The sequence below is a fragment of the Arvicanthis niloticus genome, chromosome 2 (genome assembly GCF_011762505.2).
Source record: "Arvicanthis niloticus isolate mArvNil1 chromosome 2, mArvNil1.pat.X, whole genome shotgun sequence".
NCBI lineage: Eukaryota > Metazoa > Chordata > Mammalia > Rodentia > Muridae > Arvicanthis > Arvicanthis niloticus.
The window spans coordinates 90332942-90358653 of record NC_047659.1 but is presented as its reverse complement, the minus strand read 5'-3'; the positions used below and the strand labels follow the sequence as shown (position 1 = coordinate 90358653).

The following is a 25712-nucleotide window of genomic DNA, read 5'->3' as shown; positions in this document are numbered from 1 at the left end:
TATAAAGGGAGACAGCTGACATTGACTTCTTGCCTATACACACATGCTTACACATTAACATGCAAATATACCCATAGAAAAAATGTATTTCTCACTATACACTAAAGAAATGCAGAGTAGAATTTCATTTATCCAGGTTTAGTAAAGGACCTGGTTTCACAATAAAGTGGAGAATTATAAAGGGAGACAGCTAACATTGACTTCTTGCCTATACACACATGCTTACACATTAACATGCAAATATACCCATAGAAAAAATGTATTTCTCACTATACACTAAAGAAATGCAGAGTAGAATTTCATTTATTTTGGTTTTTTGAGACAGGGTTTCTATGTGTAGCCTCGGCTGTCCTAGAACTAGCTCTGTAGGCTCAGAGATCCACCTGCCTCTACCTTCCAAAAGTTCTGGGATTAAACCTATGAGCTAACCACAGAAAGTATCAGTGTTTTAATCCCAGCACTCAGAAGACAGACAGTTCTGACTCACTGAGTTCAAGGCTAGCTTGGTCTATACAACAAATTCCAGACTAGCCGTGGCTACATAATGAGAACCCTACCTCAAAACAAAAACATTTCATTTTATTGGGGTATAGTGTTTGAAGGTATATCTCTGTGTATTCAATTCTTAATCCTGCACTTTCACAGAGTTAAATATTAGCCAGATCTTAGTATTGGTATTTCTATGGCACATCATCAGCCTCATAATTTGTAAATACTTGTTCCTTCCTCACCTGCCTACGTAATCAAGATCAATTATATCTAATTGGCTTTAATAAAGATATGATACTTAAGATATGGGCAAGAAGTGAAAGGTGGATCTTCTAGGCAGAGAGAGGATCTCTGGGAGAAGAATCACAGGTGGGAGATTCAGCCAGGGGACACAGAGGTGAAGTGACGGACCAGAGTGAAGCAGAGAGGTAGATGTAGCCACATGGCAGGCCATAGAACCAGGATTAGTAGGTTTAGACTAGCTGGGAGACTGCTCAACTAAGACCTAAGCTTTAAAAGATTAATAACCTTTAAAAAAGTTTTTTTTTTTTTTTTAAAAAAAAAAAAACAGTCTTAAAAACTGAGCTACATCCTTTTGGGGGTTTAAAACAGACCCTTTCACAGAGGTTGCCTGACACCATCAGAAAATACAGGTATTTGTACTGTGATTCCTAGCAATAGCAAAACTACAGTTATAAAGTAGCAATGCACTGAGCAGTGGTGGCGCACGCCTTTAATCCCAGCACTTGGGAGGCAGAGGCAGGAGGATTTCTGTTTTCGACGCCAGCCTGGTCTACAGAGTGAGTTCCCGGACAGCCAGGGCTACACAGAGAAACCCTGTCTCGAAAAACAAAAACAAACACAAAAATAAAGTAGCAATGCAAATAATTCTATGGTTGGGGGTCAGCACAACATGAGGAACTACTCTATTAAAGAGTCAAAGTTGGGAGCTGGAGGTATGGCTCAGTGCTTAGGAGCACTGGTTGCTCATTCAGAAGTCCTGAGTTCAATTCCCAGCCATCTATAACTGTAGTCCAATGGAATCTGATGACCTCATTTGGTGTATAAATGTACATGCAGACAAAACACTCATACACAAAATATATAAATATAGGGTCACAGCATTAAGGAAGATTACGAACCACAGATCTAGTGTATAGTAGATATACAATATTTGTTGAACAAAATACTAATTTTCATAAAATCTAGTCAGATTTAAGTGTTACATTACTATTACTACTTTCTCAAAGCTTTGGCTATTTTCTCTTTTTTTTTTTTTTTTTTTTTTTTTTTTTTTTTTTCTGAGACAGGGTTTCTCTATGTAGTCCTGGCTGTCCTGATACTCACTCTGTAGACCAGGCTGGCCTCGAACTCAGAAATCCGCCTGCCTCTGCCTCCCAAGTGCTGGGATTAAAGGCATGCGACACCAACGCCCAGCGGCTATTTTCTCATCACCTCACCTCAGAGTAAACTTCAGCAACACAGAGCTACTGAAATCATCTTTTTTTTTTTTTTTTTTTAAGATTTGTTTATGTAAAAAAAAAAATTTGTTTATGTAATGTATATGGGTAAACTGTTGCTGTCTTCAGGCACATCAGGACCTCTAGAAGAGCAGTCAGTGTTCTTAACCTGTGAGCCATCTCTCCAGCCCCTGAAATCATCTCTGTACTTACGTACGTACATACATACATACATACATACATACATATACACACACACACACACACACACACGCACACACACACAAGTGCGTGTGCGTGTGCGTGTGTATGTGTGTACCAAGTCTTATTTCAATCTATAACCCAGGCTGACTTTAAACTTGTGATCCTCCTACTTGAGTTTCCTGAGTGCTGGAATAGTAGTCATGTACTGTCATATCTGGCTACTTATGTAGTTGTTAATCTAAGGATTTATTTTAATTTTTAATAATACACAGGTGTTTATACCTGTGTAGGGGTATATTCATATAAATGCAGGTATCTGAAGAGTTCAGGAGCGGATGCTGGATCCCCTGGAGTTACAAGCAATTATGAAGCACTTCATATGGGTGCTGAAAATTGAACTTGAATACTCTATAAAAGTGTTCTTAACCACTAAGCCACCTCTCTAACCCCTTTTATGTGGTTCTTAACAAGAGTTTACAATTCTTAAGGGTGTTTCTAGTTTTCATTTTCCCACACATAAAACTGGATTTGAATGAGAAGTTTTGTTCTTTCCACAGTAGCCAAATGAAGGTTTTCCTTTTTTTGAAAAAAAAAGAAAGAAAGAGAGAGAGAGAGAGAGAGAAAGAAAGAAAGAAAGAAAGAAAGAAAGAAAGAGAGAGAGAGAGAGAGAGAAAGAAAGAAAGAAAAAGGTCTTTCGGGGCTGGTGAGATGGTTCAGTGGTTAAGAGTACTAGCTGGTCTTACAGAGGGGGTCTGAGTTCAATTCCCAGTACTACATGGTGGCTCACGACCATCTATAAGGGGATCTGATGCCCTCTTCTGACATGGAGGTGTACATGCAGCAGAGTACTCATACAATTAAATAAATAAGTAAATAAACAATTTAAAGTGTTTCAATAGATAAAAAACAAAATCACCATTGGTGGTAGTGCATGTCTTTAATCCCAGCACTTGGGAGGCAGAAGCAGGCGGATGCCTATGCTTTCAAGGCAGCCTGGTCTACAGAGAGAGTTCTAGGACACCAAAGGGCTACAGTGAGAAAACCTGTCTTGAAAGCCCCAAAACAAATAAACAAACAAACAAACAGATAAATAGATAAATAAATCTTGGTTCATTTTCAAGTATTAAGCTTGGCTTAGGCATTCTTCCAGTTACTAGAGAAACGGGCCCTTTGACATTTCTTGATATACCAAGAAAACCTTGTCAAGCTTTTCTTTCTTATTTTTGAATAGTAGAACATTTTTATACCTCAAATATTTATAACACAGAAGACTCTTTTCAAGGTAGACATGATAGCACATGCCTATAATCCCAGCACTTCAGAGGATGAAGTCAGTGTCGATTATAGTTAGACATTATCTTAAGAAACAAATGTGTTAGTGCAATGACTTAATAAGTGAAGCACTTTACTTGACTCTGACAACTTCAACTTTATCCCTAGAATCCATATCAAAGTAGGAGAGAATCAACTCCACAGAGTTGTCCTCTGACCTCCATATAAGTGCTGTGCCCTCCCGCCCCTCTCTCTTTTTCTCTTTCACACACACACACACACACACACACACACACACTTTTCAAACTACATATAAGCCTCCCAAGAGATTCATATACACAAACCAATACTGACAAATCGCCAGCAAAAAGTGACTGGATATTTAGAATTATACAAGTTTGATCTAACATTATAGAATACATTTGTAATTTCAGCACTTGGGAGTTAGAGGCAAGAGGTCTACAAGCTTGAGGCTATTCAGGACAATAAAGTAAGATGCTATCTCAAAAAGTCAAGACACAATTACAATATTTGGTATTTACACAATTTTTTTTTGTTGTTGTTTTGTTTTTCGAGACAGGGTTTCTCTGTATAGCCCTAGCTGTCCTAGAACTCACTCTGTAGACCAGGCTGGCCTCGAACCCAGAAATCCACCTGCCTCTGCCTCCCAAGTGCTGGGATTAAAGGCGTGCGCCACCACTGCCCGGCATATTTATACAATTTTAATTCCATTTTTGTGGTAATTTGCCACTACAAATTATTGTTTGAGATAAAGTCTTGTTATATAGCCTCGGCAAGCCTCAAAGTCACAGCAGTCCTCTTGACTTAACCTTCAGAGTGCTGGGATTACAGATATAGGCCACCATGTCATAATGTTAAATTCTTTACCATCTGACTTCTAATAATTCTACACAGGAATGTTTCACTAACTTATAGTAAGTAGAAATAGTTTCTATTGCTCAGAAACGTAAAATTCAAGAACATTTTCAAGACAGCTTACCTCTTCATCTTGTGCACTATCATGTGTTCTGATTTTTTTCTCATTTGTAACATCATTTTCTTGAGCCCAGGTTCTTTTTCGGGCCCTGCGGGTTTCTATTTTGTTTTCAGATGGTAAAATCTCTTTATGATATGTGTCAATCGCAGCACTTTCCTCAATGTCCAGGCTAACAGAATCTGATGAAAGTATCTCACCAGAATATATAGGGAGATTTTCTTCATTTATATACTGAGATGGACTCAAGTTCAATTTGGCTGCAACAGATCCAATGCCTGGATCTTTACTACAGACTGGCTGAGTCTCTAGGTGAGTTACATCAGTTGCATCTGCTAGAATCTGATCTGGGTCATCAACACCAGTGATACTACAACTTCTCTTGTTTGGTAATTTGGGTAAAAATATTCCCAATGAACATCTTCTTGTTTTGTCTTTAACAACTGCTTTTAGGGGTACAGATGTAGTTTCAGCCTCATTATGTAAAGTTTTACTTTCTCCCTCTCTATCGTTACTGGAACCTAGGCTATACATTTCTGTAGCTTGTACTATACTCATACTATGTGCCTGACTTCCTTCAAGTAACTGTTCTGCAGAAGGTAATAAAGGAACAGTCTGAAAGTCTAAAACCTCCTCCGTTTTTCTATTCAAATTACTCATACTTTGTTTGGCACTACTAAAACATGAAACAGTAGATGGAACTATAGAGTCTGATGCTTCTTCAGCATTGGCATGTATTTGAATGACTTGTGATGTCAGGGCTGAGTTACTATGGCTATGTCCATTTGTATTACATTTATCTGTTTGAATACTTTTGTTCAGTTCTTTTTCACATGTGGGTGAAGAGACATTTCCTACAAGAAAAGGTAAAGTCTTCTTCCCAGCTTTAGATAATATTTCTTTATCTCTATTGGCAGCATCCTGCCCTTTTTGAGTTGATGGAAATTGTTGGGCTGAGAGATGAGGCTGGGAAGCAACACTAACATCAACAAAGGCCTCCATTTGATCCTTTGCAAGTTTAAGAGATGCATGCTTTGAGTTAAATTTAGCCATCTCCCCTAGAGGCTCTTCTCTCAGATCTTGATCTTTAAGCAATGCTATAGCACTTTCAGTTTGAGTAACTTCTTTTGAAGGACAAGGTGCAAAGACAGACAGTTTTTCAGAATTCACATGATATCTACTTGGTAAAATATCTGCATAAGCAAACTCATTTGGCACTTGGCAATTATACGCTTTCTCATTTTTATCACACAAGGACATAGTATTACCATCCAAATTATCAGAAGTAATAACATTTGGTAAAGAAGAATACTTATCACTGGACCTACAAATATCAGCTGTATAATTGCTTGAAAAATCCACAGTTTTTCCATCTGTTCTATTTAACGGACTGCTTTCAAGTTTAGTTTGTTTCAATGTATTGGCCTCCACTTCTTTTCCTAAGACTTCCTCATCTATATCAGCTTTATGAAACTTGATTTTCATTGTACTTTGATCATTACTAAATAATGTATTAGAAGGAATAACAGTTGTCATATGGTATTTGTGTTCACCTACTGGCTTTTTGGTGATTTCTGGATTACAGGTATCACATTTAGATCCACTCAAGTTTTTTGTTTTTGGTATTCCCAAGTTAGTATATTCATGAAGTACTTTCTCTTTGGCTTGACAATCGATGAAAACCGTATGGGACCTGGTGACATCCAGATCACCGAGATTATCCAAAAACATTACAGTTTTATCCATAGGTATAATAGTTATTTCATCTGGTGGGACAGTTTTATTTTCTGAAGCAGTGGTTTGACTTCTAGAGATCTCCATGTCCTCTGGCCTACATGCAGACAAAACTGGTTTAGAATTTCCTGCCAGTGGCACAAAACCGAAGCCCTTTCTGTCTTTCAGCCTAGTTTCATTATTTATTTCTACCACAGAACTCTGAGTAATATCAATATTACTTTTATCATTCTCTGAAAATGTAATAGTCTTGTTTTTGAGCATAAGGCTTTTTCTTCTCTGAGTTTTGCCTGACAGAGGTTCATTCAGAAAGCCAGGCTTTTGTGCATCATTAGTTTCTTCTCCAGGCCCACTATTAGACCCTTCCTCTAATGTTGTTAGCTGGCTGCTTTTTGCTGGTACATGGTTGCTTTCACTATTTTTTGAAATGGAAACAATTTCTTCAGCAGGAATAGACATCACTTTTGGCTGCTGTAGGCTTTCCTTTTTGGATAATTGAAAGTCAAGTCTGTCTGGAAGTACACCTTTCGCCTCTGCTTGGTAGTCAATGAAAACAGTATGGGACTTTGTCATTTCTAGTTCCTCATGTTCATCTATAGAAATCACAGTCTTACCCATATCACCAGGAGTTATATCACTGGGAGAGATAACTTTACATTCTAAAGGAGTTGTATGATTTCTATTGATTTCCATTTCATCCTGTCCATGTGCATGCAAAATAGTTTTAGAAGTTCCTGCCAAAGATACTACATGAGAATCATGTTTGTCTAATAAGGACCTATAGTTTATTTTGACTGTGCAACTCTTGGTGATATCCATATCATCCTCATTACCCTCTGAAAATAATATAGTTTTATCAATTTTCAGTCCACCAATACTTTTTCTTCCATAAATTTTGGCGTTTTGCTTTTCCTTCAGCAATTCTGGCTTATGTATACTTCTGTCCTTTAACATGTCCGTATCATTAGTTGTTACTACTCTAGAGTTTCCTCCAGAAATGTTCACAGCTATTTGTCTGCTTTCTGCTGTAAGTTGGTTGTTCCTGTGTTCTAAATTAATTTTACTATGTTCTTGTACCTCAGAAGGACCAAACCCAATTATGATAGTGTGGCTCTTGGTTAGATCCATAGTTTGTTCCTCTTCTGAATACAGTATCTTCTGATGAGAACAGTCAGGATCATCTAAATCTTTCCTCTGTGGTAAAGGAGGTTTAGAATGCTGGCCTAGCACGACTTGTTTATGTAGGCTTTCCCACTCATCTGAAGGGCTTTTGCTGTGAGAATAAGATTTGGTGACATTCTTTGATGCTAAGTCAAAAGTTGTAGGAATAACTTGACTTAGCTTAGTTGTGTGACTTTTAGTCAAATCCATATCTTCACCTGCTAAGAATTCCACCTTTTTGTCAGCCAATGAAACAGATGAAGTATTTGTCAGACTCTGTTGTAATCTTTCCTTAGATACTTGAGGAACTGTAATATAATTTACATTCATTTTCTCATCTTTTGACATAGTTATAAGATTTTGGAGCATCATTTCTTTTTCAAATATTGGTATAGCTGTTGTTTCTTTTTTAATGTTTTCTTGATCATGTTTAAATATCTTATTATCTATTACAACTGTGTGACTTTTGGTAATGTCCATGCTATCCTCTTCTGAATAAATAGTTTTCTCTCTGAGTAGGCCAACATCTGGATTGGTACATACTTTAGAGTACTTATCATCAGCCTTCAACAATTTTTTTTCCTCTTGCATACTTGATAGACACTTAGTCAGTTCCATTGCATCATTGCTACTGGAATAAAAAATTGTCTTATACCCTTGAGTAGCTGGACTAGAACATATAGATTCTGAGGTTACAGGCAATGGGCTGGCACTTTGATTAGAAATCTGTGTGACTGTATGAGTTCCTGACTCTATAGGATGACATTTGGTAATATGAATTTTATTTTCAGGGTTTGGGACAGAGCCTTGGAAAGCAGTGTTTAGTTTATCCTTCAGGGCTGTTTTCTTCTCTTGAGCCATAGCTCCATCACCTGTTGTAACACTCATACCATTTTGAGTTTGAGTTTCTCTGTCAGATAAATTATTTTCTGATGACAAAACCTGTGCTGTATAGTTAGTTGTCAACTCCATACACTCATTGTCATAAACTGTATTATCACCTTTTAATTCTCCTAAGTTAGCCTCCCTGGATGGAGGAATCCAAGTCTGAATACAGGCTGTATGACACTGGGTCAGATTCATCCCATCATCTTGTTCTCTAAAGAGTCTAGTCCTATTACTACTATTTTCATCTATACTAAGAGATGCATGCATTTGATGTGTTGAAGAGGCACTGTTTGAGTCTTTGGAATAAACAAGTATCTCAGCATTTTCCTTATCAAGCTCTGTAGAAGAAAAAGTATTATATTTTCCTGTTTTTAATCTTTTTATGAAGTTGTCAGAATTTATCTTTTCTGAGAAAATATTTTGACTTATGGAAATTGTGGGACATGCTAAATCCTTTTTAATTCTTGAATTCCCAGCATGATGTTTTAAATTCTCCAGAAAGGATGTGGTATCTATTTTTGTAGAATTTTCATTTTTGGTACAATCTAAAAGACCTTTGGTAATCATCACAGTGTGACTTGCTGTCAGATCCATCTGGTTTTCATCTGAAAAGATGACTGTCTGGTCATTTGCATGTTTCCTTTCATGGTTGCAATCTATAATTGAAAACTATAATGAAAAAAAAAGAAAAATTAGACCAAATACAATTTTTTTTGTAATTTGTTATTTTATTATTTTATGTATATGGGTGTTCTACCTGCATGTGTGCCTATGAACCACTTGCTTGCCTGGTGCCTGTGGAGGCCAGAAGAAGGTGTTAGATTCCCTGGAACTGGAGTTACATATGGTTATGAGCTGCCATTTAGGTGCTAGGAAATAACCCAGTTCCTCTGGAAGACCATCCAGAACACTTAGCAAGTAAGCCAATTATCCAGCTCCAAAATAGAAATTTTGAAAAAAGTATTTTATAACATGTACTATATATTTTTAAAGATGTTTATTTTATGAATATGAATGCTCTATCTGCATGTACACCTGCATGTCAGAAGAAGGCATCAGATCCCATTATAGATGATTGTGAACCACCATGTGGTTGCTGGAGATTGATCTCTGGAAGAGCGGACTGTGCTGAGCCATCTCTCCAGCCCCAAACACGTACAACTAGTAATGGTTTCAAGCTATATTGCTTTACTTGGTATAGTATGTTATATGTAACTTGTTATTACATTTTTCCCCCCTAGGGCTAGGGATGTAGTTCATTTGGTAGAATGCGTGCTTATCATGTTATTATAAAGTCCTATGATCAATCCCCAGCACAACACAGAGCAGATATGTTAATTCACACCTATAATGGAGGCAGGAGGCAAGCAGTTCAAGGGAGCTGGGCATAGTGGTGCATGCCTTTCATCTCAGCACTCTAGGAGGCTGAGGTAGAGGATTTCTGTAATTCTGAGGCCAACCAAGTTTATACAGTGATCTCCAAGATAGCCAAGGCTACACAACACAATGAGACCTTGTCTCAAACAACAAAAAAAAAGTTCAAATTTATCCTTAGTTACATAGTAGTAAGTTTGAGGTCAGACTGGGCTGGAGACCTGTCTCAAACATTTTTTTTTTTAAGCTGAAATCTATAAATAAATTACTTTTAGTTTACAAAAAATTAAAATTCAAAGTTAATTACATGTCTTCTACACTAAAAAAAAAAAAAAAAAAAAAAAAGCACTGAATGCATGAAATGCAACCATAATGAAAATTCTATATTGAACAATCACTTTAACCCTAAATAAAAAGTCTTAAAAAGGCATCTGTATTGACTAGTCATTCCAACCCTAAGTAAAATCTTAGAAAAGGATAGGTACATGATGGCTAATTCATATTATACTCTCTAATTCAGGGGTCTTGTTGTCAAAGACATAGTCTCTAAATCCTTGTTATTCAAAGTACAGTCTGTGCACCTGCATGTCAGTGTCATTCAAGAGAAGGTTACAAATATAGATTCTTGGGCTAAAAAAATGCCTCAGCAGTTAAGAGCATTCTCTACTCTTTCAGAGAACCAAGGTTCAGTTTCCAGCACCTACATAGCAACTAGCAACTGTCTCTAACTCTAGTTCCAGGGGATCTGGTATCTTCTCTGGGCACTGGTGCACACATATATACATACATGAAGTAGAACACTCATACATCTTGTAACAAAATAAATATTTAAAAATATATAATCTCTGAAGAGTTTATCCTTTTCAACTGGACACATATTTGTCTGTCTACCTACAAATAACACATATTTTTCATGTGTGTGATGGTGGGTATTGAATATAGACCCTTGCATATGCTAGACAAACTACCACTGAACTATATCTTCAATCAAAAAAAATCCTCTATATTTTAATAAAATTCTGAGATATTTCATGTGCTCATTAAAGTTTGAAAGGTCTTGGTATTATTTAAATTAGCAATGACTTAATTTTCCTCAAGTAATTGAAAATATAGAAAGTTTTAATAGGTTATGATAATTCACCACAAAATTATATCATTACAATAACATTTTGCTATTTTAACTGTGAGAGATTAAATTTTGAAGATACTTGCATGATTTCATACCTCCTTTTGTTGCATCTGAGTCTGAATTGGAGCACAAAGCAAAGTGTTCATACCTATAGAACAATAAGAAAAAGATTATAGTAAGAAAAACATTATGTCAGGAGTCTTTTTTTCTTTTTTAGGACTGTCATCAGTTACAAGTATTTGCCAGTGTCCTGGTTGCTTGGTTGTCAACTTGACACAAGCTAGAGTTATCTGGAAAGGGGAAGCTCAGTTGAGAATATGCAAGTCTGTATGTAGGGCCTTTCCTAGATTACTGACCAATATGAAAAGGCCCTGCTTACTGTGGGTTGTAGCATTCCTGACCAGGTGGACCTGCACTGTATAAGAAAGAAAGATGGGCAAGCCATGTTGAGCAAACCAGTAAGCAGTGTTCTTCCTTGGTCTCTGCTTCACTTTCTGCCTCCATGTTGTTCCTGTCTTGAGTTCCTGTCCTGGCTTTCCATCATAATGAACTACAACTACAAACAAAAATAAACCCTTTCCTTGCCAAGTTGTTTCTGGTCATGGTGCTTAACAGAAGGGATACAAAGAGAAATCCTGTCTCAGAAAACCAAAGAATAAATAAATAAATAAGATTTTGAACTCATATTTTCCTCCTTCTCCAATGCTGGAGATCAAACCCAAGAAACGGCAAGTAAGCATTCTATTACTGAGTTATACTATAGTCCCAAAGAGCCTTTTCTAATGATAGAAAATAGAAATTAATACATCTGTTTTGGAAAAAAATATTTTACCTGTGTTAGCAATTTTATTTTATCTGCTTATTTTTTTGAGCAATGTCTTTGAATCCTTGGTTGACCAGGATGGAACTCACGATATAGATCAGACTGACCTTGAACTCATAGAGATCCAACTACTTCTGCCTTTCAAGTGCTAGACTTAAAGGTGTGTGCCATCACACCTGGCACTATTTTTTATATTTTCATGTATCCCAGGTTAGACTTAAACTTGCTATGTAGCCAAGGATGACCTTAAAGTTCTGATCCTCTTGCATTCACCTCTAGGGTGACAGGATTACAAGTGTATACCACATGTTTGTGTGTTAATTTTTTTTTTTTTCGAGACAGGGTTTCTCTGTGTAGTCCTGGCTATCCTGGAACTCACTCTGTAGACCAGGCTGGTCTCGAACTCAGAAATCCGCCTGCCTCTGCCTCCCAAGTGCTGGGATTAAAGGCGTGCGCTAATTTTTTAAAGCGTTATTTATTTTTGTGTATGAGTGTTTTGCCTGAATTAAACAATCTAGATGAAGCAAAAAGTATATAAAGAAGACACATATTTTGGTCATACTCACCAGTAATTGCACAATAATTATCATCTAAATTCTTATCCCTAAAAAAAAAAAGGAATTTTCATATATTATATTCCAAATAATTATGAAGAGTCACAATAGTTGGAAGACTTAGGAAGACAGATAGGCATTGTAGATGCAGCTTTTAATTCTAGCATTCAGTAAAAAGCTGTCTATATACTATTAAGTAATCTAATTTATTTGGTTTTCATAAAAGCTAAAGGCCAGCATATACTTCTATAGATCACTTCTGTAAGAACACTAAAAATAACCATGGGAAATGGATCATCTAAAGGAGAAAAAAAATTGTTTATGTTTCACTTTTTGTTGTTCTCTATTTCAAAACCAGAATTCTAATGCCCTCTTCTGGCTTCTGCAAGCACTGCGTACACATACATGCTGGCAAAACTCTCATATACATAAAACAAAGAAACAAAAACACAAAATAAATCAAAATTTAAAAAAAAATCAAAATTCTTTTCAGAGATGTTTCATGAATGTATTAGTTAACAGATATGTATTTATAAACATGTTACACATGTGTAGTAAATATAGTACACAGAAATATAAACATACATGCACATGTCATTCTCGCTTTACATGAAAAATGTATGATTTATTTAATAAGTTTCTTTATGCCACGATAAAGGATCTTTATGCCATCTTTAGGATCTTTTGTATTGCTTGCTATTACAATAAGCTTCAGTGAATCTTACATAGACATCATTTAAAACATTCACAAGTTGATTGGTGAAATAAATTTCAACAAATGAAATGTATACTAGGTGATAAATTTAAGAATCTCTATATGAAAATGGAGTTTGTCATCACTACTAAGACTATACTGTAGCCTTATTTTTCAGATATAATGATACATATATAAAATTCTACCATTTGTGTTTTAATGTTAATTATTTGACAGAAGGAATGCTAAAATAAAATCTAAACAACTATTTAAATATAGTTAGTACATGTCACTTACTGTAGAGTCAGCACATTTTTTCTGGCTTCTGTCTCTAAAAATAAAGTAAAAACATAAATAAGGTTGTTAACAACAAAAGTTTAAAAATAAGCTATTATTTAACCTTTTTGTCCTCATAACTAAAAGAATAATTCATTTATTTCCCCCCTACTTGTTGTTGTTTAGTGGGGGTCTTATGACCCCCCTTTTTTTTCTCCTGAGATAATTTCAAGTACAAAAGGGTCTAGAACTTGTTATATAGCCCAAGCTGGTGTTGAACTTGCTATCCTTCTTCCTCAGCCCTGGGAATGTGGGTATTACAGATGTGAGTCCCCACATCCAGCTAAGCATATACTTTGTGTCTGTTATATGTATATATTTATGTGGGTGTGTATACATACACATGCACCAGTGTGGGTACGTATATATAAGCCAGAGGTCAATGTTGTACATTGTCCTCTATCACTCTCCACTTTATTTTTGAGACAGTATCTTTCACTTAACCTTAAACTTACTGATTCGGTGAGCATAGTTAGCCAATGAGTTCCAGGGATTCTCCTGTCTTAAGTCTCATCACTGATAAAATTATAGGCATATTGTGGTTTGAATGAGAGATGTTCCCCATAGTCTTTGGCATTTGAATACTTGGTCCCCAGTTGTGTGGGGTTCTGTTGGGCTGAGTTGTGGTTCCCACGTGTCTGCTACCCCAGGCGGCTGGGGGGGGGGGGGGGGGCGAAAGGCAGGAATTCGACTGAGTTCACTCCACGTAGTGCCGACTCCACGTAGTGCCAGGCCAGACGTCCGGAACTCTACTCTAGGTGTGGGGAGACCTCAGTCTGAGATCTCTCAGGGGCAGAGCTCTTGGGTCAGGGTCTCCAGGCTGAGACAGATGGCAGGAGATTGGCTGGTCTCAGCCCTCGAGCTCCCAGATGCCACAGGGAGACCACAGAAGGACTGAGATGGGAGGCATACAGGCTGGAGGGCTGAGAGGGACTAAGGAGAGAAGCTCCTGCAAGGCCACTTTCTGCAACGCCACTCAGGGTAGAGACTCTTGGTCACTACCACTGGCTCAGTTAGCTTGCTTGATTTGGGCTCTGTGGCTGGAAGGCAGAGAGGTCCTCCTGTGGGCTATTAGATGGTGGGTCATCGGATGAAAGCCCCCTCCTCGGTGGGCCCCAAGTATGAAAGAAGTTCAAGGTTTTAAAAGGTTTATTGTCATGGTGGAAAGTGGATAAAACTATACCCTGCATCCTCAGGGCCGGCCTGAGGTTAAATACCTTTTGTGAGTAGGAGGAGGGTCTGGGAAGAAATGCTTAATTGACTATGCCCTCTGGCCTTTAGGTATCTTATTAATATGGAGATCTCTTGAGGCTCTGAGGCCTGTAGTCACACCCTCTACCTGTGCTACCAGTGCTATGTGACCTAAGGCCACAAACCTTTCTTTGGGAGGGGCTGTGGATAAGTAAAAGGAACCAGGGCCCAGGAGCAAGGTGACTCCCATTACGGTCACCTGGGTTCAAAGCAGATTCAACTGTTCAAAGCAGACCCACTGCCTCTCACAGCCCACTACCCCACACAGTTGGTAGCAATGTTTGATAGGTTTAGGAAGTGTGGCCTGCTAGAGACAGTATGTCTCTAGTGGCAGGCTTTCAGAGTAAAACAAGCTCACCTACTGTAGTTTTGATCTACTTCATGTTCAAAGTTCAAGATGTAAGCTCCCAGCCTACTACTCTAGCCCCCATGCCTGTCACTATCCTGCCATGACAGACTCTTATAAACTATTTCTTCTATAAACTGCCTTGGTCATGGTGCTTTATCACAGCAACAGAAAAGTAACCAATACAAGGTATGTACTACTACACCTGGCACCCACCACCACAACTAGCCTACACTGGACTTTTAAATTGGTACTAGAGATTCAAACTCAGGGCCTCATGTAGATATGGCAATCACTTTATCAGCAGAGCTACTTCTCTATCCCTTAAGATAAAATACTTAAACAATATGATAGAGCTAGCAGAATAACTTAGCGGGCAAAGGCAGTTGCTGTAAGCAGAACCCAAACTCAATCTCGGGATACTATGTGGTGGAAAGAAAACAGAATCTCAACTGTCTCTTGACCTCCATGTGTCTTAGGATGTATGCTTTCTTCACACACACACACACATGCATGCATGAGAGGGAAGTTATTACATTAACCACAGAAAAGTTGTAAAGAAAACAGATTAGCAGGAACTGAAACTACATATTTACCTGAAATTTCTGAATTTCTCTCTGTTTTCATATGAGACTCTGTCTGGAATACTCTAGAACAGAAAAAAAATAATACTGAAAATCCTTTATTTTTAAAAAAAAATTCCTACAGTTTTACTATTGATGGCATAAAGTGCTTTTTGTTAGTATGCAAATTTGTTCCTCTCTTTAATAAAAATTTTAAAGTTCTATAATTATATGTATTCCAAAGAATTGTTTTGTTTTATTGGTTTATTTATTGATATGGGCTTGGACTATGTAACTTTAGCTAGCCTAACCTATAACTCCCTATATAAAACAGGCTGAGCTGGGAAGTGGCGGCACACACCTGTAATCCCATTACTCTGAAGGCAGAGGCAAGGAATTTCTGAGTTCAAAGTCAGACTGATCTACGGAATAAGTTTTAAGATAGCCAAGGCTACACAGAGAAGCCTTGTTTTGAAAACAAAACAAAACAAAAACTCAACAATACAAAAACAAAACCAGGCTGCTCCTGAACACTAAGAGCTCTGCTGACTCTGCCTCCTAAGTACTGGCCAGATGCAGTAGAGTACACCTTTAATCCCAGTGTTTCGTTGGGAGAGTATGGTTCAAAAGCAGGTGGAGTTCCATTAGTTTAAAGCAAGCCTGGTCTACTAGTGAGTTCCAGGCTAGTCAGAATTAAGTTCTGAGCCCTTGTCTCAGAAACCTAAAATTTAAAAAAAGGTGTATACGTAGCAAATTTGAAAATTACAGAATAAAAACAATACCAACCAGAAAGATCTAGAAACATACTGCAATCTAATTCTACAGGCAATAATGTACTCTGGATTCAGGTTACCCTCTTTAGCCACCTCAGCTGCCACAACAGACTATATTACCTCAAAGCATAAACCAAAATAAACTCTAAAATGCAGCTATATAATGATATTCCCAATAGCATTTAGCCAGCAATGTTGTACATTTCCAACAATGAGTGGTAACAATTCCTGTCTTTTGTCTCTAAGAACAATGAATTTGCCCAGCTGTGCTAGTGCAGGCCTTTAATCCCAGCATTCAGGAGGTCTCAGTACTTGGGAGGCAGAGGCAGGCATATCTTTGTGAGTTCCAGGACGTTGATGACTACTACACAGAGAAACCCTATCTTGAAAAACAAAAACATCAAAAAACCCAATGAACTTTGCACCTAAGTAGCCTTTTGTGAATTTCAGACTTAACCCCAAGTCCACCCCATTTTCAAAACCTGTGTGTGTGTGTGTGTGTGTGTGTGTGTGTGTGTGTATGTGTGTTGGGAAGGGTGTTTTTGTCTTTTTGAAATGAGATCTTGCTGAGTTGTCTATATTAGTCTTAAACTCATAGATTCAAGTAAGTCTATCTCTGTGTAACTGGAATGTCTCCCTTTTTTTTTTTAACTAATAAAAAACTCTCCTTGCCTCAACTTCCTTCACATTTGCTTCACTTTAGCTTGTATATTCCCATTGTAACACTGCTATTCTCCAATAAATGTTGTGCTTCATTTTTCCTGCAAACAGTCTTACTTAGGATAGCTTCTAACTCCTGATACTACTGTTTCCACCTCCCAAATAGTGGGACTACTACCTGTACCAACACACTCAACATAAATAATCTTTATAAAATCTAATAATCTTTTTATTTATATGAGGACACTGTATGTGATTGCTCTTTTTGGTCCCATGGAGCCTAGCATAGGACTGACAGACACTGCCACAAGAAAATACTTGTTACTGGAATCCAGAGAGGACCCCAGAAAATCAGTTTCAGGTGTGAAGAGGTGGAGATGAGTATTCTTATGAAGATTATCACTTTGAACAAAAAGATTTAAAGCAAGCAATAAATGTGAGGAAGACATAGTTTAAAACAAATAAGCAAACAGAAGACTGTGAGAAGATAAAGGTCCTGTAACAGTTGTTTGTTTGGTTTGGTTTGGTTGTCTTGGTTTTCAAGACAAACCTTGAATTGAGATCTGCCTGGCTCTGATTCTCAAATGCTGAAATTAATAGGGGAATGCCATAATGTCCCTCTCTGTAACTATCCTTAGGATCTGGTGGCTTCTATTTTGCCACTGAAGGTTGAGATGATAATGTCATCTTCTACAGAGGGAATAAAGATAGTATTCAGTCCTTAAAAAGAAAGAAAGAAAGAAAGAAAGAAAGAAAGAAAGAAAGAAAGAAAGAAACCAAACCAAACCTACCAAAATCCACCAATCCCTGGAAATCTCCACCCTGGAAAACTCCTTCCCTGGGAAAGCCTATATAAGACTGTCTCCTGTTCAGTTCAATGCTGCTTCTTGCTCCAGTAGAGGCAGTTACCTTCTTGTGGCTTTCCCAATAAATCTCTTGTGTGAGGTTTGTTGTGCAGTGACTTTGTGGTATACCTTGGCCCCCAACTGCCAGGACACCTTTCCCTTCTAAGCTCTAACACTCACACAGGGGAAATCTCTCTCCTCAGAGCTATAACACTTCCACTGGGGAAGCTGTTCCCCTCAGAATTATATCATGTGCATTGGGGATTTCCCTGCAGAGCGGCACCACTTGTATTGGGGAAAATAATGCCTTAGAGATGAAACACATACAACAGGGTCTCACTATGCAGCTCAGATAACCCTTGAACTCACTATGTAGTCAAACTGGCCTTTAACTTGGAGTGACCCTGGCTTCAGACTCCTAAATGTTGAATTACAGATGTGTGCCATCACATCTGACTTAGTAGTGGCAGTTGATAATAAATCAAATATATTTAAGCCCTCTTCTTTTGGTAATGCTTTTTTACATTTACTTTTTAAATGTTTGAGCATGTAATATGTGTGTGCATGTTCACATGTTACTAAGCACATGCCAGTGTCCATAGGAAGGTCATATAGATCCCAGGTACTCAAAGCCTCTGAAAGCTATCAAGTGAGATCAAGACTAGCAAGGCAACTTGGTGAGACTCCATCTTAAAACAAACAACAAACAAACAAACCCAGTAACAAAAGCATGGACTTTAAAGAGGTTGGAGAAATACAAATGAGGAATGAGAAAGAAAGCAGATCAGACTCCAGGACTTTGCTAAGATTTCCGAACATAAAACAACATGACCTCTTCGTAAATGTCTGTAAGTTGGGGCCAGCATGGTCTACATAAGATACTATCTCAACTAAACAAAACAGAAGTACATAAACAGAAGCCTATAAAAGGAATCATAAGATTAAAAAAAAACCAACAACAACAAAAAGAAAACATTCCCCAGAACTATGTGCCAAAGCAGTCAAAAATCATATAATATCTAGCTTGTTATGGATTTCAAAACATAAAGCAATTATTTCTATGAAAGAATACAAAGGAGAAATATACAAAAAGTCAAGAAGGAGTTAACACAGCAAAAGTTAAACTCATGAAACAATAAAAAAAATATAATGACACAATTAAGACACAACTGGAAAAGCACATAATTCTTCTGCAGAGGTAATATGCTTATCCCGCATTTCTAAGTTTTAAGCTTATTTTTATGGTATTCTTATGTCTTGCTTCATCTTAACACTTCTAAAGTGTACAGACCTCCTAGAACTGGAGCTATAGACAGTGATGACCAGGAATGTAATGTGGGTGATAGATACGGGACCTGTGTCCTTTGAAGGACAACCAGTGCTCTTAACCAGGGGCTGTAACACCAGCTCCATATTTCTTTTGTTGTTGTTGTTGTTTGTTTGTTTTTTGAGACAGGGTTTCTCTGTGTAGCCCTGGCTGTCCTGGAACTCACTCTGTAGACCAGGCTGGCCTCAAACTCAGAAATCCACCTGCCTCTGCCTCCCAAGTGCTGGGATTAAAGGCGTGCGCCACCACCGCCCGACTTTTTTTTTTTAATTAATTTATTTAATGTATATGAGTACGTTGTGGCTGTCTTCAGACACATCAGAAGAGCACATCAGATCCCATTACAGATGGTTGTGAGCCACCGTGTGGTTGCTGGGAATTGAACTCAGGACCTCTGGAAGAGCAGACGGTGCTCTTAACCACTGAGCCATCTCTCCAGCCCCAGCTCCATATTTCTAATTCTTAAAATTCCTTCCTTTACTTTTGTTGGCTAGAACCTCTAATACAATGTTAAATAGTAGCACTACTAGTAGTTACTATTGTTTTGTCATTGCCTTTAAGAACTCATTCTGCTTCTCTTATATAGATAATGCTGAATAATAACATTTGAAAAACAATTTTGCACTCACATGTACATCAGACATACACAGCACTCCCACTAATAAGAAATACATTTACATTTTTTATTTTATGTATATTGGTGTTTGTGCACCACATGTATGCCATGTCCACAAAGGCAAGAAGAGAGGGCTCAATCCCCTGGACCTCAAGTTATAGAAGGTTTTGAGCTGCCATGTGAGTGCTAGGAATCAAACCCAGGTCGTCTTAAGAGCAGCCAGTGCTCTTAACTGTTGAGTCATGTCTCCAGTCCCATAAATATAGTTTTTAAAAGGAATAAAAAAATATATGCCAGCAAGATGTCTCAGTACTTGATGTGAAAGCTAACAACCTGAGTTCAATCCTCAGAACCCAAAGTAGAAGGAGAGAAGTAATTGCCAAAAAGTTATCCCCTGACCTCTGTACATATGCTAGGGTATAATACATGCACATACTAATAAATTTTAAGTAAAAAGTATTTTTCAAAATAAGGCAATACTCTGGTTCTGAGACGATAATTCAGATTCCCAAGATGCACATAATAAATCTTCCAGTGCTGGGAAGTAGCGTCTGGAGATTCCCTGGGTCCCATAAGCTAGCCAGACTAGCTGTGTCAATAAGTTCTATGTCCAAAGAGAGACCCTGCCTCAAAAAGTAAGGTGAAGAGAGAGTGAGGAAGATACTTGAAATTGACCTCTAGCTTCTACATGTGCATGCCTACACAAACAGATGAACACACACACACACACACACATTCTTTAGTGTTTATTTAAGCAAAACAGATTATCTAAATAAGTTACCACCAATGTATTTGACAGGGAGAAAACCTGTAACATTTTACTTAATTTTCTTTCCTACTTACTTTATAGTATCTGCAAAGCTGACACGCCGAGAGCTTTTCCTGGTTCTTGGAGCATTAGATTCCTAAGAGAAAACAATATAGGATACAATTCTTAATATAAATCACTATGAATTAGATCTCCAGACTATTAGAAGCAGGGATCAAGTCTTATTTTGAATTAATAATATAAGATTTCCAAACAGCCCAACATAGAAGAAATTAATGAACATGAATATGATTTTCCAAATACTTTTTTGGGTAGCTGCAGTACTAAGGATTGAACTGGTAGTTCATGTAAATATGTATTTTCTTTTGTTGTTGCTTTGTTTGTTTTGAGACAAGGCCTCAATATATAACCCATGTTGATCTCAAACTCATAACCTTTGTGCTTCAGCTTTCTGATTGCTGGGATTTAAGGTATGTGCCACTACTCCTAGAGCATGATTTTCAGTAAGAGTTAAAATAAGCATATTAGTGTTTTTTGACCTTTTGGTTAAAATCAAGTAGAAATAAGAGTACTAACACAAACAATATATAACAAGAAAGACTGGACACTAAACAGGAGCTATGTGGCCAGCTATACTGATCTTGTTACAATGTATTCTTCTAAAATTACAAATAAACAGCTTTTTGTTTGTAACACAAGGTCTTACTCTGTAGCTATGACTAACTAGCCTGGAACTCTCTATGTAGACCAGGCTAGATAGAACTCACAAAGGTCAGCCTACCTCTGCCTCTCTAGTATTGGGATTAAAAACATGCAGTATCATGTCCATCTAAAAGAGTTTTCATTATAGTAAAATGCACATAAGTTACTATCTTTTGTGATTGTTGTAGTTATTGTAGTCCATAGTCTAGGCTACATTCAAATTTGCTATAAAGCCCAAGGATGAATTTGAAATTTCATTTTCCTAGTGCTGAAATTACAGGCCTGGGCTACCATACCCAACTATAACATAATTTATCATCTTAACCACTCTGCATTGACAAGTACTTACACTTGTTAGTGGTAAGAAGCACATAAAGTTAAATTTACCATCTTTACCATTAAAAAAAAAAAAATGTGTTCATGTGTGCTTGTGTGAGTTTATGTGCATCACATATATGCAGGTGTCATAGAAGTCAAGAAAGGATATCAGATCATCTGGAACTAAAGTTATACGTAGTTGTGAGCTACCCAGCTAGAACTGAATCTGTGTCCTCTGCAAGGCCAGAAAGTGTTCTTAACCACTGAGTCATCTCACCACCCTCATCTTAATACTTTTAAAGTTCAACAGTGATGAAAACATCCCGTGGAACCATTCTCAAGATTTTCATCTTACAAAATGCTAACTATACATATCGAGACTGAAGAGATGGCTTAGTAGTTAAGAGCACACACAGCTCTTACAGAGTATCAGAGTTCATTTCCCATGGAGGTTCACAATCACCTGCAACTCCAGGTCAGGAGGGTATATGATGCCTCTGTGACCTCCATGGACACTTTCACACATGGGTGCATATGACACACACACACAAAATTAAAACAAATAAACAAAATACACATTTAGATCCTTCCTCCAATTCCTTGGCAACCAGCATTCTATTTTGGTCTCTATCAATCTGACTATACCTCATATCAGCGAGTAGAATTTGTCTTTTTAAGACTTTTTCTTGCCGGGCGGTGGTGGGGCACACCTTTAATCCCAGCACTTGGGAGGCAGAGGCAGGCGGATTTCTGAGTTCGAGGCCAGCCTGGTCTACAGAGTGAGTTCCAGGACAGCCAGGACTACACAGAGAAACCCTGTCTCAAAAAACAAACAAACAAACAAACAAACAAACAAACAAACAAACAAAAAAAGACTTTTTCTTTTCATTTAGTTCTTTAAGATGCTTGCATGCTGTTGTGTGTCAGATTTTAATACTGAATTTCATTATTTATAAATAGCACATTTTGTTTATTTAAACAAAATAGATGGACACTTGAGTTTTCCTACCTCTTGACTACTGTGATTAATGTTGCTACGACTATGTGTCTCTGAGGGGCTGGAGAGATGGCTCAGTAGTTAAAATATGTACAGCTCTTGCAGAGAACTCTGGTTTGGTTTCCAGGACTCCAATTGGGAAGCTCATAATTGTCTGTATTTACATCTCCAAAGAATCTGATTATCTCTTCTGGCTTCTGTGGGCTCCAGGCACATAGAATACATACTCATGTGCAGGCATTCACATATACACATAAATTAAAAATACATCTTAAAAAGAACCAAGAATAGTGTGCCATCTATATTAAGCAGTCTGTATGTCCAAAGGTCTAATCAGTCACAGCAGGCATGACAGATAGTAGATAAAGTGCTTGCCATATAAGTGAGAGAACTAAATTTCTAATCCTTAACATCCATATGAAAAGTTATACATGGAGGCCAGATAGCTCAACAGGTGAAGGCATGTACTAGATCCTGTTCTAGGTTAGAGTCAAAATACTATTCCCTATTCTAATCCTAGCAGAGGTTAAATTAATTAGCAACATATGGATTTTGAAATTATAAATACCAACTTATTCAATAATTTGGACTTTTAGTTCCAGGACAGCCAGGGCTATACAGAGAAACCCTGTCTCGAAAAACAAAAAACAAAAAACAAAACAAAACAAAAAAATTGGACTTTTTTTTTTTAAGCACTATGCCCCAGGGCCCCATGCACATTGGATAAGCATTCCATTTCTGAGTTACATCTCTAGCCCAGAAGTATTTGGACAAAAACATGGAAGCAATGAGATACTTACTTGTACACATTTAAATGGGAATCATTTATAGTATCATTTCTTCACATAACTAATAAAATTCATGATGATCTCTGAAGCCAGGAATGATGACAGAAATCTATAATCCTAGCACTTGGGAAACTCAAGTGGAAAACTGCCACAGGTTCAAGGTTTCTCTAGTCTATGTAAGTGAAACCTAATCTCAGCAAACCAAGTCCTCCAAAATAAAATCACTGAACTTGCAAAGCATTTGCACTAGAGACTTACCTGAACTGTTTCATTTCCACATTTGAGGTCCTGAAGAGGACTCCTTGGGGGTTTCAAAATCTAGAGGCAATAATTAGACTTAGTCAAGAAAATTTAATGTAGCTACTAGTCAATTTAAGTTATATGAGTAGAGAGCTAAACTTTCAATTAAAATCCTTTGAGATTTTTCAAAGTCATATTATTCACTGTTATGTAACTGGTTTAAATATCTGACATTTATGCCTTCTCCTGACCCACTCACCGAAATTCTTCAGCACAAAATCATTTAAGTTCTAGGTAATGGTCCACACCAGATCAAAGGTACTGAGACCATCTAACAGTCTGCAGTTTGTTGTTTCATAACGTGCAATTCAGGAATGAGGGCATACCCTAATAGGATAGGATAACACAATTCAATTCTAAGTCCTATTTTTCTATCTTGAGAGAATACATCAAACTCCACATAGAACTTAAACATAGAAATAAGAAGCACTAGATATATCATAGCAATTAGAGATAATTACATATATTATGCCTGTTATCAAAAACTACCCAAAAGCAGTTGAAATAGAAAAAAAGGAAAGAAAATCCCAGCAGAGTTATGTTAGAATTCCTTATAGGTAACTTTTACATATAGGTACCCTATACCACTGTATTTTCCAGTTTCATAATCAACATGAATTTACTGTGTAAATCAACTTGGGTGAACTTTTGTCTTGCAATAGTTTAAATGCCAGGTTAAATATATATATTTTTTTTTTTTAAAAAGAAAGAAATGTATATATTTTAAGCACTTATATTTAAATATAATTTATTACATAAACATTCAAAAATATCATAGTGTTGTAGAAATATGCTAACAAAGTTTATTAAATTACAAAAAGTGCAAAAATATGAATTTTAGTACATTTACTGAAATGTATAACCAGACTATTTTGAGTCTTTATCCAGAAAGCAGTAAAAAGGTAGCTGGGATGCCAAGGTAAAGCCACAATCAAAATTCCTGTAATTGTATTCAGTAAAAAGTAACATCTATTAATTTAAATAAAAATATTTCTTACTGAGGAATGCTGTCTTCTAACAGGCCTCTGTGTATTGTCACTAAAAGAAAAAAGGAGAAGTTATTGTATATGTAGATAAATAACTGAATTTCTAAAAGCTATCATCGCTTTATACCTTATGTGTTATAAGACATCAAATTCTGCATTTAAGAATACAATGTTTTAAAGGTACATTATGGTCAAGCCTGGAGGTACAGGTCTGTAATCACAGCTTTTCAAAGGCTGAAGCAGAAGGATCACAAATTTGGGGACTGCCTCAGATACCAAGTAAGTTCAAGGCCACTCTTAGCAATTTAGTGAGACCCTGTCTCAAACCAAAACATAGAAGACTGAAGGTTAAGGCTCAGTGGTAAAGCATTCATCTAGCATGCATGAAATCCTAAATTCAATTTCTAGTACCAAACAGGTGGGTGTAGAAGAAGCTGAGAGTATAGTTTAGTGGTAGTTCTTGCTTAGTCTAAAGATCACTGCCATTACATTCTACTAGTTAGCTGTCCCAAGGAAGACTATGAGATTTGTTGCCCACATGGTTTTTCAATAAAAACTGAACACTTAATTATTGTATGAAATCTTGAGATTTTTTGCAATTTTGGAAACTATCTGAAAAATTAAGTATCATATATATTAAAAATTAGGAACAGATGTGGTGGCACATGCCTTTAATCTTAGTACTCTGAAGGTGGAGGCAGGTGAATCTCTGAGTTTGAGGCCAGCCAGGTCTACATACAAGTTTCAGGCCAGCCAAGGGTTTCATCATAAGACTCTGTCTCAAACAACACTGTCTTGTAGGCTGCAAACAGATCACTAGTTTATGGTACCAATTTTAGAGAAATCAGTTAATCTCATAAAACCTTAATGAGATGGGAGGTGGTGCCTATGAAAGTCCCTCAAGTCCTAACTTCTTATTCTAAATGAACTTATACAGACATATGGCAGAAAGGCTATCACTTTGTAGCACTGACTTCTTTTACTTGGAACAAAATAGAAAACAATTTCAGATACTACTAATAGCTCTTAATTAATTTGAAATGACCTTTCTGTAATAGAAAATAACATTTTAGCAGCACTGAATCAACTTACTTCTCTTCGTTAGCCTCTGAATATATCCCATCCATTTTTGAAAACTTTTATTTTCTGTAAAAAAAAAAAAAAAGAAAAGACACATGGTATTAACAAGTAAAAAAGATAAAAAAATATAATCTATGGGAGATTAAGGGTAATGGGTATAACTTTAGAGTTATTTTGTAAAGAAGACCAAAAATAAGAAGCAAAGACTACATTGTGAGCTCTAAAACATGAGAAATTTAGGACAGTACCATGTTATATTTAATACTGGAATTTTTATAC

The 25712-nt window shown here is 37.0% G+C and overlaps 1 protein-coding gene across 2 annotated transcripts in view; it reads right to left on the bottom strand.

Moving 5' to 3' along the window:
- Positions 1 to 25712, bottom strand: part of Knl1 (kinetochore scaffold 1) — a 71832-nt gene that overhangs the window by 36922 nt on the left and 9198 nt on the right. The window contains exons 2-10 of one of the 2 annotated variants that reach the window (XM_076929496.1): positions 25446 to 25499; positions 24366 to 24405; positions 23326 to 23385; positions 20337 to 20398; positions 15306 to 15358; positions 13074 to 13107; positions 12095 to 12132; positions 10801 to 10853; positions 4426 to 8871 (exon numbers count right to left, since the gene is read on the bottom strand). In XM_076929496.1, the coding sequence (XP_076785611.1) occupies positions 4426 to 8871; positions 10801 to 10853; positions 12095 to 12132; positions 13074 to 13107; positions 15306 to 15358; positions 20337 to 20398; positions 23326 to 23385; positions 24366 to 24405; positions 25446 to 25480 (4821 nt within the window). In that variant the 5' untranslated portion in view covers positions 25481 to 25499. The remainder of the gene's footprint in view (positions 1 to 4425; positions 8872 to 10800; positions 10854 to 12094; positions 12133 to 13073; positions 13108 to 15305; positions 15359 to 20336; positions 20399 to 23325; positions 23386 to 24365; positions 24406 to 25445; positions 25500 to 25712) is intronic. The other variant, XM_076929497.1, reaches the window with a different exon arrangement.